The sequence below is a fragment of the Grus americana genome, chromosome 2 (genome assembly GCF_028858705.1).
Source record: "Grus americana isolate bGruAme1 chromosome 2, bGruAme1.mat, whole genome shotgun sequence".
Classification (NCBI taxonomy): Eukaryota; Metazoa; Chordata; class Aves; order Gruiformes; family Gruidae; genus Grus; species Grus americana.
In genome coordinates, this window is record NC_072853.1 from 142,810,775 (window position 1) to 142,827,072 (window position 16,298).

Here is a 16,298-nt window from a genome sequence, read left to right on the forward strand (position 1 = left end):
CCTGTAGGTCCCTTCAGGTACTGGTAAGCCGCAATTAGATCTCCCTGGAGCCTTCTTTTCTCCAGGCTGAACAATCCCAACTCTCTCAGCCTGTCCTCATAGGAGAGGTGCTCCAGCCCTCTGATCAGCTTCGTGGCCCTCCTCTGGACTCGCTCCAACAGCTCCATGTCTTTCTTGTACCGGGGCCCCCAGAGCTGGATGCAGTACTCCAGGTGGGGTCACTGAACTTAAATCAGTTCTTACTGGACAGAAATCTGTGTTCTCAAAGAAGAAAGAATGACTGTGATAATCCAGTCTGTTCAGTTAGCAAGGGCTTCCCACACTTCTTTCCCCACGTGAGGAAGCTCTACCCTGTGAAAGAAAATCAGTACCTTAAAGCTAACAAACAGAAACCCCTCTCTACATGCTGTGACAACTTTGTCCTTTTCAATAAACAACTGTTGCCTCCTGTAGCAATCTCTTTGTCACAATGACCATCACATGCAATGTGATAATGCATAAAAACAAATCAATTTGTCTGGAAAACATACCAAGACCTACTTCTTTAACGCCAGTGACAGCAGGAAATTCATTGTCTCATCCACTGCTGGCTGTGAAGCTCTGAGTGGGGCTGTTTCACACTCCCCTATTCAGGCAACATGCACGGTTTCTCTTGAATTGTATTTCATATTCATATTTTATCCAGGTTAATCTTTGGTGTAATCCCTTCGAAATGGTTCTGGGCCATGCTCAAATTGCTAGGAATTGAATTTGATAGGAACGTAGTATGTACTTCATGCTGGCAATATTCTTGCTAACAAAAAAAAAGGGAAATATATTGTGGATGTAATTGCCTCCTAGCAAGGCAGATGCACTGGGGGCAGCAGGAGGAGCACAGCATTGCCCTGTGCCATGCACGGGCTGTTGGGTTTGTGGCAGGGGAGTGTTTTATTACCCACCTCACTCTCCCTGCACGGTGCGTTTGGTCAGGATTAATTTGGTGCAGTCACAGAGCAATGGAGCTGAATGTCCAAGTTGTGCTGTGGCAGCCATACCTTTTTGTTTCACTTTGGCAAAGAACAGTGGTTAAAAGCAGTGGCCACCCCAGCAGGGAGAAAGCCTGGCCTTCTCACAGCTGGCAAAATGCACAAAGTGTTCAGCTCAGTGGGTTGCTGAGCTGACAAGAGCAGTCGTTGCAGATGAGGAATCACGGCCTTCCACAAACCAGAGAGAGAGAGAGAGATCTCCTGGGTCACAGCAGCAGCAGCAGCTCCTTCCAGCCCCCTGGCTCCTGGCAGGCAGGGAGGCCACTTCCTCAGGCATTCCCTAATTCAAGCGCCTTCCGAACCATGGTCTCCCCTCCTGCACACCCAGCCCATCATGTGCTCCTTCCCACCCGGCACTGTGCCTGCGCTCGCAGAGAGCACAGAGCAGCATCCTTGGTGGCCAGGAGCCCCAGGGACCTGCTGGAGCAGCCCGAGCAGCGCAGGGAGGGCGCGGCCTGGGAGAGCCCTTCTCTCGCTGCCACAAAATGCAAATTTCCTGACTCTGGCTAAAAAAGCCAGCTCTGGATTTCTGCTGGTCTTATTTTCCTGTCTTGAAGTGATATCATTTAGACAGTGATAAATAAAACAAGTCTGAATTCTGTTCAGCTGCTTCTTTTCCCCCTACCATTCTGTGTATTTCTGTCCTGCTTCTTATTGAGCTTGACAGCTGTATTTGAAAAATCAGTTCTTATCCCCACAGTTCACAATATGACTCCATTATACAGATTCCAGTTCTGCTGACTGAGGCATGCTGATGATAGTAATAATTCTTCACTGATTAGGATACTGGAATTGAAGTTTTCTAGGGTCTCCATTGTATCATATCAGATGATTTTTTTATTTTTGAAAAATTTTCTTCTAGAATATTTTACTGAGGATGCAAGTAAATCAAATATGCTACATCAGCTGTTCCCTCATCTGCAAAACTAAGCACTACACAGGTCTATCCAAATGATGGCAAAGAATCCAATGTCTGGTATGTGCTGAGCATGCACTGCAATAGAGGAAAACTTGTTTCTACTTCCAGCTTATAACTCAACAATAAATAAAAAATGGTGTTGATTCTTTTAACATGTGCTAGCTATAGAGTTGGTCTAATTGTAAAAAACCTGATTGATAGAGCTATCATGTTCATTTCAGAGTTATTGGGTTAAGATATTTGTTACATATAAATGATTGAGTTGTTTTTATGAAAATATGATTGGTAGCACAAACAATACCACATGCAAAACTTACTTCTGGTTCATCTTGTCAGACACTTCACTACTCCCATGAAACTGTCTTTGTGGATAAGATTTCTCTCATCCATTTTTCCCAGATAGCTCTTCAAGTGTCTGTCTAAGCTAACTACAGACAGCCTGCACAGCTGCCTAGCAATTGCATAACTTTAAGGTTGCTAAAGTCAGCTGAGATGAATCCCACGCAATGTCACTGTTCCTCCACTCTGGATAGTGTGATGCCCTAGCCGTGCCCTATCGAAGCTGACAGGGTGCAGACAGAGCCTAAAAAATTAGATTTTACATAGTGTTTGAATAATCTTAAAGCCCACACTTCCATTTTGCCTTGCTAGCGTTGCCTTACCCATCCTTAAACAGAGTTTACTAGAGTCTTCTGGTTAGCATAAAAACCAACACGTGCCCAGGTTCATAATCCCACACCTGCTACTCGGCCACTGTAGAATAACTTGCAGTAGAACAGCGGTTGGGTTACAGACTCACAGCTTTATTTCTGTATAAAATCATAGATTTAGAAGAAATATTTGACCTGTTTGAGCCACTGGGGTGGACAGAAGGGAAGCTTATCCCCCAGTCCCATATTCTGACAATGTCACGGCAAGAAATCTGTGGGCCATGGCCGCTTCCAAACTAGGATCAGTTGTGTGTGTCTGGCTTCAAGGAACAGTATGAGGCAACAGGTTTGTCTCTAACTTACAGAGGCCACGTTAAACTTCGGCAGAGTGCCTACCTAGGCGCTAAAGTACAGGGATGATAGATGATATGACCATTATACTCCAGAGCATATTAACAAAAGCATGTACTTTGCAGAGTGCATGGGATAGTAGGTACGATGTTTGTACACTGTGTACCGTGGTAGCATAACCATTAATCTTTTATCTATGACTGAAAACTTTTTCCAGCTTTAGATAATATCTGGCAATGAGTACGATGGGAACATTGCTACACAGGCAGTCTGAGATTATCTCCGAGCTGCAGTGATGGAAGGCTGAGATAACACGTACTGTTCCTCTTGGTGTTGTTGATGCACGTATTGATTTTCAGCAAGTCCCCAAAACCAATGATTTGAAACTCACAGTAATTTTGAAAGTATGCTGTGTTCTGGAGGACTGTCTTTTTTTTTTTTTTTTTTTTTTGGCAATGGCACATATAAAGTGTATTTCTGGTCAAAGGAAGATAGCTCAGTCTGTGCAGTCCTTACCTTGCCGGTATGATCGATTGCTTTCCTTAGGGTATATGGAAGAAATCATTAATCATCGGACCTGATTAAGAAAAATAAATCCAAATGTTGAACACAAAAAATGAAAATCTGTATGTTCAAATGGTAATTGTCTCTGTAAAAGTGTATTGATTGGAAATGCTGATAATCAATGTGTAAAGCCAATAAAATTATAAAGCTAGAATAGGCAAAAGGAAATCAAGATAGACTTTTTGGAGTATCTAAAAAGTCAGACTTGAAATATTGTGTTTTTCATTAATAAGCAGCTGTGTCACTACCTAAGAAAACATCAAATAATTTAAGCTTCTGATCTTATCCTGCCTTTGTTACTCGGGCAAGCTTTCCAGTGACTGCCGTGTGGCTAATGCTTGAGGGGAGGCCGAAGGAACTGGTCCAAAAATTGACAGGTGATGAGGAGTGACTGCCTGCGCCTCAGCGACCAGGGTTTCCCAGGCAGAAATGTGAGCGTGGCCGGGAGGACGCATCTGTGGCTGCAGGCGTCCCTCAGAGCTGGACGGTGCTGAAGCGCCAGGCGTCTCCCCGCCACGGTAAAAGGACGTGTGCGTAGGAGCACGAGCCTGGAGAGCAATCCGCACGGCAGGGCTTTTGGGAGGGATGCCAGAGCCACCTGCGGCACAGAAACCAGCACCAGAGACGCACGTGGAGAGGCCAAACACACATCAGATTATTTAAACAGAGAACTCTGCAGCCATTTTAAATTAAACTGGACACTTGGGACCTGCGCCAAAATGTTTGTGAGGCTGCTTCTGCTGGGGCCTGCGTGCTTTGCGGCCTCAGAGGAAAGCAAGCGGTGCTCCTGCTCACCCCTGGCAGGATTTAGCTGGCGCAGAGGCTGGGCAGGACTCTTCCACCCCTCTGCAGAAGCTCATGGCTGGCGTTGGGGCTGTCACCATCGCCAGCAGCCAGGCTCCAGTTCATACACTGCTTGCTGCCCTTTCTCCTCACAGTATTTTTAACCAATTATTTCCCTCAAAGCATGAAACTCTGCGGCAAGATTCGGTCCGCTAGCGTCTGTGTATGGATACCAGCGTGTCCTGGCGAGTCTCAGGTTTGAAACCAAAAAATTAGATTACTGTGCTAGCCAGTGGGCACATCTGTTTTCCAACCTCCATACTGCAGGTTGGGACGAGAACTAATGACATGCAGACACCACTGTGTGTGACTGCCCTTGCACACTTCCGTCAGGCTCAGCGTCAGGGCCTAATGTACTTTCCATAAACAGCTTTCAACAGCCTTTTTAAATGAATTTTTATCACATAAATAATTGCACCTGCATGAAGGCTGGGTAAATATAGTTTTCTGCATTCATCCAAGACAAAAGGGGACAGATAAATGACAAGTATACCATCAGATAAAGCTCTGAGGAGAAAAAAAAAACCAACAACAAACCAGACAAATGTATATTAATTGCACAAGTTGAAAATCCTTTGGATTTTGTTAAACAGGCATTTTAGTTCCAAACATAGAAATTGTTTTTTATGGATTTTTAAATGTGTAATATGCATATGCTAAAATAACTACTGTTGCAATTTATCATCAGAGAGGGCTTCAAAATATTGCGATGAAACTGGAAACTGGTTCCGCCATCCTGAGAGCAACCGAACTTGGTCCAACTATACCCTGTGCAACTCTTTCACCTCTGAAAAATTGAAGGTATGCTACAGTTAAAATGGCAGCGATTGTTTGGGAATGCTTTTTGGCTGGGCTATCAGTAAGACACATATGAGAGAGGTCAGAATAGTCCTTATCTTTTAGCTTTATTTATTGCACAAGAATTTGACAGCATTGTCCTCGTGATTTTAGCTTATTAAAATTATTTGATGAGTGCTTAAACCTAAATATAGGTTTGCTACAGGGTGGATAATTTAGTAGCAATTCATGTGACAAGTTTTGCAGTATTTTTCAAATGCATTTTTTAATTCCTATGATTTTCCCTGATTGTCCAACAGTTATAAAATGATCCTTTAGAATTTCAATTTTGCTTTCTGTAACAAGTATCTTCCAAGCTGCTGATGTCTTCTCTACAGGGTTAGAAATATTAACGTAAGTTAAAATTATTTTTCTTACGCAAAGAATATCACCCTGTACTCACTCCCTTTGAAAATAAATATTTATGAAGGTACCATTAATCCAGAAAACCCTACAAGCCTGAACACATTTAACTTTTAACAGTTTGACTGAAGTCATTGAGACTATTTACAATAATGAATTAAGCACTTGCATGAATATTTCCAGAATGAAGTTGCTAAGCTGAAAGAGGAGAACTAAATATAAAAGTACCAAGAGAAAGAAACAAGGAGAGAGAAATCTGAGAAAAGCTTAAAAAAAAATTAGGGAAGCTCATGAAAATAAACATATTTCTCAAATGTGAGTGGAGCTCCAGGAAAATCTGCTTACAGATTTGTGACAGAATAATTTGTGACTATTTGGAATTGCTGAAGGAAAAGAGTCAAAAAGTGATTTGATTTGGGATTTGTGTTGGAGGATCTTTTTTTATGCAGCCAAAAAGCAGTATGTGGTTATATTTAGTAATGATCCAGACTAAAGGGCCTTGGAAAAGTCTACTGGACTAGGAGGGAGGTTAATTCTAAAAGTTTTTGCAGCATGAGGAACCATCATGGTAAAATGCGGCTCACCTATGTGACAAAGAGAGAATAATAGTAACAATCTGAGCTCACAGAGGCATTAAATGGAAGCACCATAAAAATACAATTTTTCCAGATGTTGGCCCATGTAGGGAGGCAAAAAATGTAGTTCTGTTACCTATTATCCGTGCCTTCCAGAAGAACAATTTTGAACATCATTCAAGCAAAGTGCAGATAGAACACAAAGGAAAATTATACATACATCAAGATTCTTCTGAAACAAAAAAAGATGGAAAATGCAGAAAGAATCTGTCTTTACCGAAATGCCAAGTTAGTGTATGACCTTCAATCCAGGTCTTCAAAAACAGGAGTATGCTTCATTTGTAGACTATTTCCATATACCTACATTTAATATAATTAACTGAGTAGGAGGTATTCCTATAAGAGAATTCTCTTTCCTTAAGTGAAGAATTCTAGGGGAACAAAAATGAACATTTGTTTCTTTTACAAGTTTTCTAAGCCCAGGATGACAAAATCTGCATAAGCTAAAAATTTGGTGAGTCAGCATGTTTTAAGTCCTATATGTCAGTAGGGATGTGACAGACTGACAGTTCAAGGAGTGCAGAAATTAATAAAATAGTTCATTATTTGTTTCAAGTTAAATGGAAATACCAACATGCTATACTTTTGAGACAGGTCACTTGAAAAAAAAATATTGCAGCCGGTTCTTAAAAATGAGGTGGTAGACCATATGCTTTGTTAGCTGATGGTTCAGTCCATTTTGATCTGTCTTCGTTGTTATATTTGGAAAGCTTTTTTGAGTAGTTACCATAGTAAGTTTGCATGGAGTAATCAAAAATGCTATTGCTGAGACTGAGATACACAATTAAACTGATTTAGCAGTTGTATGCTAAAAGGTAGATAGTTTGAATAACCTCTGGGGTGAACATAGACTTGCATGTAGCTATCTGGAAGCCTTTCCTACTTATACCTGTTTCAGGGTAAGGGTTGTATGCAGGACAGGCAGCAAAACAACACATTTTTGAACAGTTCATCTGTAAATTAAATTCAGGCTTAAAAATTCTGTCAATCTAATATCATGAAAAACCATAGCAACCACTTAGTATGGAGTGGAAGAAATGTCGCATGCACACAGGTAAAAACCTCTGCCACTACTGTGTATTCAGAAAGTTGTCTCATCTCTGCACTCTGGTCTTTCCTCACTGGGGTTGCTGGTGCTCTCAGAACAAGCTGTCAAGCATTTGCGCTCACTAGCAATGTTGTGGTTAGTCTTTGTGGAGGAAAACTAGGCGACCTAGGGTATTGCAGTAAATATACATAGATTTCCATAACTTGGTGAATGATATTTACACTCATCATGTCTGTTCTATATGGTCAGGATGGTGTAAATGTGACTTTTGTTTAAATCTGAAGCAGGCCACCACTGCTTAGGTTAATGAAAGCAGGAGCTGATTCCAAAGTTGTAAAATTACTGAAGAAGAGATTAGATATGAAGATGTGCACCTTTGCTAAGTGGAAAGGCTTTGTTTTCTGAATTGTATTCATATTTGTTTTCAAATGAAAGTTTAAAATTACTTGGAAACACCAAAAAAATGTGGGTGGCAAAACTTAGGGCTACAGAAAGCAATTTATCTAATCATTGAACAAAGGAAAATTGCTCATGCATAACAAAAGAAAAATGAATGAGGTGAAGCTGAAAACAAAATAAACCCAGCAGAGGAACTAAGGCCTGCTATCCAGTCTTTTCTTTTCAGGACAGACTGATACTATGTTAGTGCTTCCAGAAAAGAAGGCAGTGGTGAAGCCTGGCATGCTATTTAGCCTCCTGCAGTCTTCTGATAGCTGGGTGATGCTTAAGAGCTTGACTGAGACCAAAGTATGACATTTAAGTATCGCAGCATTCTGTAGCCCAGGTGCTGTCCTGAGATTTTGTTTCACTGTTGGCATATTAAATATGGATAGGCCTATCTTAGGTTTCATGGATATTAGTCTAAATGAAAGCCTGATTATCTGTTTGTGCATACACTTCCCAGCACTGTAAGACCATCTAGTTGCCCAATAGCAAGGTTCACACCAGTGTGAACCAGAATTTGTCTCAGGGTGTGCTGTTCTAGTGTGGTAGGAGATGAGGATAATTTTCTTCTCATCTACTGCTTTCATGACTCTGTAGGCCTTAATCATAAGCCTCCTCTGACTTCTCCTCTCCAAAGGGGAGAATCCCAGCATTTGTACCCACTTGTCATAACACAGCTACTCTGCCTCAGATATTTTAGTTGCCTTTTTGCACCTTTCCTAGTTCTGCCATGTCCATAAGATGTGGAGAGAAGAAACACACATGCATTTAAGATGTGTGATGTAAATTTTAAACAGAGGCACAATAATGTTCTGCCCTCAGTGCCTTTCCTGATATCCAACATTGTGTTGACTTTTTGGCTGTCATTACACGCTAAGTCAATGGTTCAGAGAACTGGCCAAAATCTCCTTCCTGAGTTTGGTTTCCAGTTCTGAGTTCACCATTGTGTGGGCAGGGTTTAGATCATTTGTCTCTAGGTGTATCACCCCACTTTTTTCTGTATTAAAGCTCATGTGGCACCTTCTTGTCCCTTCAGTTATGTGGGGCCCTTCTGGAGTTACTATTATCTGGAAGACCTAAGTATCACCTGAAAACTTAGAGATTTCTCTGCATCAGGTCACTGATGAATATGTTGAACAAAAAGCCAGCCCCGATACCAGTCCCGAGGGCACGTAACCACTGACTCATCTCCAAAAGTGACCATTAAGCTTTTGCTTCCTGTTGTTTAAGCTGCTTTCAAACCATAAAAGCTTTCTACTAATCCTGCACCAACCTATTTTCTTTAATAATTTTTTGTGTGTGGAAAGTTGTAATGGACTTTTTGAAAATCTGAATGTGTTATGTCTGGTATGCTCTCCTAGAGCTTAGGAAAGTTAGTGATGCATAGTGTTAGCAGGGATCTCACCAGTTACTTCAGTGCAGGAGAAGCAGATCAACTTACGTAAGAAACACTTATCTCCTCTTTAGACCATGAGTCATGCTATTTAATAGATTGCTGATATTAAAAGTGTATTGAAAAAGAACCTTTGAAAGAAAAGAAATACAAAATGGGAGGTTGATTTTGTAGATTCTTCCGCAATGAGAAGAAAACCTGAGTGTCTACAAATTGTTCATGTTTGCCTTTTCTTTTTGTTAAATTGCAGATGGCGTTCATACTTTATTATATGGCGATCGTTGGCCATGCTTTGTCTATAGCATCCCTGTTGATTTCCTTGGCAATTTTCTTCTATTTCAAGTAAGTGTTTCTTACACTCTCTTCTTTCCCTGAGGGATCTCAAGTGGTAATCAAAGAAAAGCTTGGAAGGGGACATGGCAGTGAGAAACATCTCCCTTTTTATATAATCCTGGTAAAGAAAGTATCAGCATGGGGTCCCCTCACCAATGGGACAGCTCCCAGTGGTGCGTAGCCAAGATCATGCTGTTAGTTGTATCAAGACTGGTGTAAAAGTGGAGCCCGTAGGGAAAGGGTGTAACTGAGGATGCAGTAAGGCCCTTCATTTACCAGTTGCCTATTGTTCCTTAAAGGGCACGTCCAGCCCCTGGCAGGTGCAGTGACTGCACAGGGCAGTGGCTTGGAGCCCCCGGCTCCTGAAGGACAAGAATACCTTCATCCGATGCTGAAGGACTGAGCTATTGACTAGAGTAGGTGCTTACAGGACTCAGCACTAAGCATGAATCTGCCACTAGTGCGTATCCTGTCATCGTCATTAAAAGGAAAAACAGTTATGTGCTGTATTCAAAGGAGACTAAACGGATATTCACTGAAAGCATTGCAACTACTGTATGGCAACTTAACTAGAGCATTTAAATCTTGTCCTTTAGTGAACCTGTCTGCACACTCTTTATTATAATGTGTTTTTAGTGAAGGAGCAGAGGGAGCTCAGATTTGCCATCAGACATGTAGTTACAGCTTCAGTCACAATCAGTAACGAAGGGCTGTCTGGGAACACCCTTTGGTTTTCAACTCATGGAAATGGTAAGCACTAGAAGACATCAAAGGCCACCAGGGAAAATATTCAAGAATAAACACTGGACAAGATCCTGAGCTATTGTACATCCAGAGCTGTGATGACTTGCATAAGCTATATTCTTCTAGCTCTTAAACAATCTTTTTAAGGTGTTTCACTTTTGTAACATTACTATAAAATGCAAACTTCCAGGACACTCAGAAATCAGGGTTGTAATGTCCATTCACAGATACTTTGATGAAACAGTATGATAAATCCAGTATAATGACCCAAATGGGATGGTATCTTACTGATTTCAGCAAAAGTGCATCAGTTAGTTGTAATCAGATAGCCAGATCATCAGTTCATGACCGGAGATAGGGAAATGCTCACCATCAGTAGAGTATATCTGGAGACAACTGCAAGGTAATATAAAAGGCCAGGTAAGATTCAAGCCCTTGATGAGCATCCAAAATATAATTTTTTGTTTCTTTATCATCATCCTCACAGAAAGATATATTCTTTTGTGTATTCACCAATCTATTTCAGCAGCTCAAAGACATATTTGCAATCCAGAAGTGTAGAATACTTCTAGGGATTAATTATCTTTCCAGCAGACAGATAAAGAGCATGACTTCTGTATACTGCTCAGAGTTTATCATTTGTTTTTGTTTGGTTGATGTTTCTGGAAAAATAAGCTCTCAAATCTCCCAACTCAAATTTAACAAATACATCAAATGCATTTTTTTCAGATCTTAGTGACCAAAATAGTAACTGTGAATTATGAGCAGATTCTAAATTAATACCTTCCCAGTCATGCCAAATCATGAATGTAAATATGCCTTATTTTCAAAAAGACCAGGATTCATTTTCTGTAGAACCTTTATTTTCCAAAGCAGTTTTTCACACTGAAATTTCCAAGTCTGAAATGACCAAGTCTGGTCATTTTTCATATTCCTTTATCTTGCAGCCTTAACTTAAAACAAAGGGTATTTTTGTAAACATTCAGCTATTCCTTTTTATCACCTGTAAGGCCAAGGAATCATAATGAAGTACAGCCAGTTCGTTTTCTATCATGACCATTTAGTTTTAAACATTTACTATGACTCTTTTAGTATAGAGTTTTTATGTGTCTAAGCTAACTGGCATTTGTTAAGTGTCTTGGTATTTGTAGATTTTATGTTCTGCAACATAAGTGAAAAACTTCAATGCAATGTGACAAACTTTACATGCTGAATTGTGAGATATCATCACCTTAATTATCTGAATTCCTGAAATGTGGGGGTTTTGGCCGCAAATACACATATGAAGATTTGTAGAATCCATCAGTACATAGCAAACACAAAATTCCAGCTCACACATGCATAGTAATTGCATACATTTGGGGATGAAAAGAGTGCACAAGGAATGGTTGCCTTGCTCTAAAAATCTGCAGTGAAAGGTGCTCCACAAACCCTCAGATACCTTGTGCCAGTGCTTAAATCAATTCTAGCCTCAGAGTCCCGGTATTATTTAATCTAAATCTTACATGAGGCACCTTAGCCTATTTCTGGTCCCAATGTTGATCTATATGTACTACATATCTATGGATATGTTCAGGTTGTGTGCCTTGTAATAGTAAGTTTTCTTAGTAACATTATGCAAAGGTTTTCCCTGGTTACTTCATCTGCTGCTGGTACCTGGAAAGGTATACCATGGATGAGAGTGTCCGTATAGGCTGGAAAATGGTATGCTTAGTAAATTGAGAGGCCAGAAGAAGGTGTCATAAATATTAGGGCTGTACAGTTAGATGTCTGTGCCTCAACTGTCAGACAAGAAGGGCAGTAAAAGGACAAGCCCCCAATACCACCACCATCAAGAACGAGTCTGGGAAACACAGGGAAATGAAATGCTTGGACGTTGCATAGATTATGAGTCTGTAAGATTATAAACTCAAAATAGGTGGATCCAAAATACAGGTTGTGAATTCTGCTAATTTCCAGAGAGGCTGTTTGATGAATGACTGTGATAATGTACAGAAATCAGATACAGAGATAGCTAGAAACTCTGCCCAATAAACTGATCAATTCCCTTCCCATCTATGTAAAGATAAAGAGCACAAAGCCACAGCAATGCAATGAGAAAACTGGGAAGAGCACAGTTTAATCTGATTTGGAATCCTATATCCAGACTTCAGAGTTCATTTGGGACAGCAAAGACAGGATCTGGTTAAATTGGCTACCCAAAATGGACCAAGAAGTTGGTCCTTCCTTGCAGCCAGTGATGCAGGATCAGGCTGTCTGACTCACTTTTAGCTCTGAGTCATGGACAACACGCCATCCTGACCGGTCACAGGCGGCACTGACAGAGTCATCTTTGCAGCAGGCTTCCAGACAGTAACACACCTCCTCCTCTCTTTCCTCCTCTCCTCCTTCCCCTTCCATGACTAATCCATGACACAAAGGTTACAGGAAGAAGTAAAGAAAGGAATTAAAACAAAGAGCTGCAAAATGAGAGGATAAAGAGGAAGCTAAACTATGATGATAAGAAGATGAGAATAAAAGCTCTAAGGGAGCAGGGTTCATGTTACCTTCAGTTGTTTTCTATCATCTGGCTATGACAGCAGTAGATTATTTGACCTTCAACAGAAGGTCAATCAGATACCAGGAGATGGTTTGGGGGCAGTAAAATAGCCTTTGACTGTAGATGCAGCGACAAACAGCTGAGGTTGCTCTTTCCCCCATATAAGAAGTCTTTCTTGGCAGAGATTTATTTTCCTTTCAGTTTTGGATATGAAGATTCATAATGATCTGGCATCACACATGTTGCTGTACATTCGGAAGGGAATACTGAATCAGTAGTGACAAGCATCACTAAGCAATACTAACTCATAACAGGAGACAGAGTATTCATAAAGTACCGTCTAACAGTTGCATGCATCATCATGTTGCAATATTTTTGTAATTGCAAACTGAGGCCCTATTATCTTACATGATAAAACACAAAAGAAAAAAGGAAATCCTGGCTCCAGATCTCTTCCAATTGAGTTATTAAAACAAAGACATTTGTATAAAGACAGACAGATGGGGAATACATCTAGGTCTAGATTTGCCAGAATAATAGATGGTGTGTTGTGAATGCATCTGCAGTCTGATTGTTTCCAAGGCTTTTAAAGGGAGTTGAAGAAGGATAATGGGTGGAAATTTGTTGGGAGTTTTCCCCAGGGGTAAGGGAGAGCGTAGTAGAAAGCATGAACATAATTTGAAAACTAAAGAAGTGGGTAGGAAATGGAAAATAACTGGCTGGGGGTGAAAATCAGTATCCTTGATATTCATGAATGAGAAGAAATGACAGATTCACAGTGCAGATCTGTCAATAAAATAATGCTAAAAGCTCCGCGGAAGTCAAGATATCCTAGAGAACTGGAGATAGGAACTCAAATGTAATGGTGAATCTGTGAGTAGATGAGAGGACCTCTCTCTGTCAAAGGAAATGTAGAAGACATAGGATGAATGTGAAACACAGTGGAACCACAAGAAACATAGGAGACTCTGAAATTCTGAGATACAATTGATAGAGGCACAAAAAACTCACAAGTGAAACCCAAGTTTTACACCTGGATAACTGGCTTAGTGATGCCTTCCTGCATACTGGTTAATGGAGTAGGGAGCATACAGAAAGATGGTTGGGAGATGACAAGGAGCCTTGAAAGACACCATGAAGGAATGATTAGGAATCAGGAAGAGGGCCAGGAAGAGTGCTAAAAGAGGTCAGAGAAGGAGAAGATTACAGATGATTGTCAAAACCAGCAGGGAGGATGAATCATGTAAGGGTTTTGGTTTTACTAAAATGTTCTCTCAGTGTGGACCAAGTCAGGCAGGTGCTGATGCCATTTGGATGGCAAACACTGAAGGTCAAATTCGAAAGTGAGGGTATAGAAATATACACTTCATGATCCAGATGGGTCTTTAACGTGAAAGCTGGCATCAAGGTAAAAAAGTGGGAAATACTGAGAGGAAGGAGGAGAGCAATGCAGGAGTAAAACTAAGAGAGGAAGGCAGGCAGGGACAGGAACTTGGACAGCAGATGAAGGCAACGTGCAATGAAGGACAGTCCAGTTTAATAGAGGAGGAAGACTGGCAAAAGCCAAGCAGAACAGTGAGGAGAGACAGGAATGGGAGTGGAGGCACATGTACCTGGCAGAGATTATCACAGAAGACTGTCTCTCTGTACTGGTAGCTGCATAGAGAGGCAGCTGGAGAGACAAGAGGCAGCACCTCTGTGGCCAGGAGCTGAAGAGACTGCTCTAATTAATAGGGAAATTTTGATTTCTTGGGAGTGGGATGGGTGTAGCCAGGACTGCAAGAGAAAGACTGAGGGTGATGGGTGTGTGGTAGCATCCCAGGAAAAATGGGGTCAATAGTATAGGCAGAGTATAGTGATGGAGAATGAGGAGAAAGGAAGAATCAGGACTAGATAAATACCACCAGAGCTTAGGACCAGAAAAGGAACATTAGACTGGATTTGTGATGGGGGCAAATACAGATGGAGTAAGCACAAGAACTTGGGGAAAAAAAAAAAAAAGAGGTGTAACGAGAAAAAAAAAAGGTGTGAGGAGAACTAATAAGTGGCAGGTGACCGAGGAGCTAAAAAAGAAAAATAAATAAACAAGAAAAATAAACAGAGAAGGGTTCAGTTGGTTAGATTAGCTCTCTGGTTTTAAAGAAAGTGCTTTCTGTGTTAACCTCCACACACAGAGCATCAGAAGGTCACAGCCTGCGCTCCGTTCCAGACTGCAAAAGGCAGCAATACTTGCTCTTCTTAGCTCTTTTTACCTATGGGTTTTGCCTGCTTGCTCCCAGCGATCACTGAATACAGGCATCACAGCATTATCTAACAACTCCAAGACTGCCTTTCTGCAATCACCTCCTGCCAGCCCCAGGCTGTGCTCTGGGGCATGGAGCGCTGCGGGGGCAGGGGCATTGTTCTCTGCATTAGGGGTAGCAGAGGAGGTGGCAGGAGGATTTGGGTATGAATTAGAAAGACGTTTCAGGTCTGAAACCACAGTCATGATTAGGTTGCACAAGAATTCTGCAAACTTCTCTTGTGAAATTCAGTTACTCACAATAGCAGGAATCCCACCCTCCCCAAAATCAGTCATTCAGAAAAGATTGCTGCTCCTTCTGAGCAGGAAAACAACCTCTTCTGGTTTGGGATCTCGGCTGGAGTTAGAAACATGCAGAATACCAACACAAATCCCCCTGTAATTTAAGGGGGCTCCTGCCCAAAGTTCCCATCCTGTCTCACCACTAATTCCTAAAGTAGCAAATAATTTTCATCTACATATTTGAGAAATTGCGTCTCCAGGGAACAGTTACTTATAAAGCAGTATTCCTGATGTTCCTTACTTGTTTCATGCGCATCTAAATTCTCAGAGTTCTGCTTCACCACTGAATATCTCGATTACCATGAAATAAAGACAGGCATCAAGGACTGAGAATGTTTGCAACATGGTCTAAAAAGCATGTAGTACTAAACAGGTGTAAAAACAAAACCAAAAATTTGTCAGAGGTTGTGGCTGCAGTGCAAGGCATGTATTTTCCGATTACGCCTTGCCAAAAGGCATTCTTGGGAGACTGTTGCCAGAAAGAGCTTGTTAAAGTGACATCAGAAGAAAAATACTAATTTACGACGTGTGCTACATATTTTTCAGGAGCCTCAGCTGTCAAAGGATAACACTGCATAAGAATTTGTTTTTTTCTTACGTGCTGAACTCCATGTTTACAATTGCCCACCTCATTGCTGTTGTGCCTAACCCAGGCCTTGTCAAAAGGGATCCTGTAAGTATTGCATGACTCCTCTCTGTCTTAACACCCAATTAAAATTACTATGGCCACGCCAAAACCAGACGTTGCTATTCACCAGTTAATGATAGCCGTCTGGTAAAACATGCACAGAACGTGCAGATTCTGAGAATTTCACTCAACCTTGCTCAGATCTTTCACCAAGCAATACAAACCTTTGAATTTGGTACAAGAGGGAGAAGCCTCGGACTCGGTCCAGCCATCCTGTCCATACAAACCTGTGTCAGATCCCCACCACTCTCAACACTAACTACATGACATTTCCCAACAAAGCCCCCAAAGGGACAGACGCCTTTGGTGGCGACCTGTCCGTTCGCACAGACACACAT

The 16,298-nt window shown here is 41.3% G+C and overlaps 1 protein-coding gene across 5 annotated transcripts in view; it reads left to right on the forward strand.

Annotated features, from left to right (window-relative positions):
* The window catches only part of CALCR (calcitonin receptor), a 167,739-nt gene that overhangs the window by 111,607 nt on the left and 39,834 nt on the right, over positions 1-16,298 (forward strand). For all 5 annotated transcript variants that reach the window (XM_054818261.1, XM_054818264.1, XM_054818260.1 and 2 more), the window contains 3 exons: positions 5,041-5,153; positions 9,323-9,414; positions 15,819-15,945. In XM_054818261.1, the coding sequence (XP_054674236.1) occupies positions 5,041-5,153; positions 9,323-9,414; positions 15,819-15,945 (332 nt within the window). The remainder of the gene's footprint in view (positions 1-5,040; positions 5,154-9,322; positions 9,415-15,818; positions 15,946-16,298) is intronic.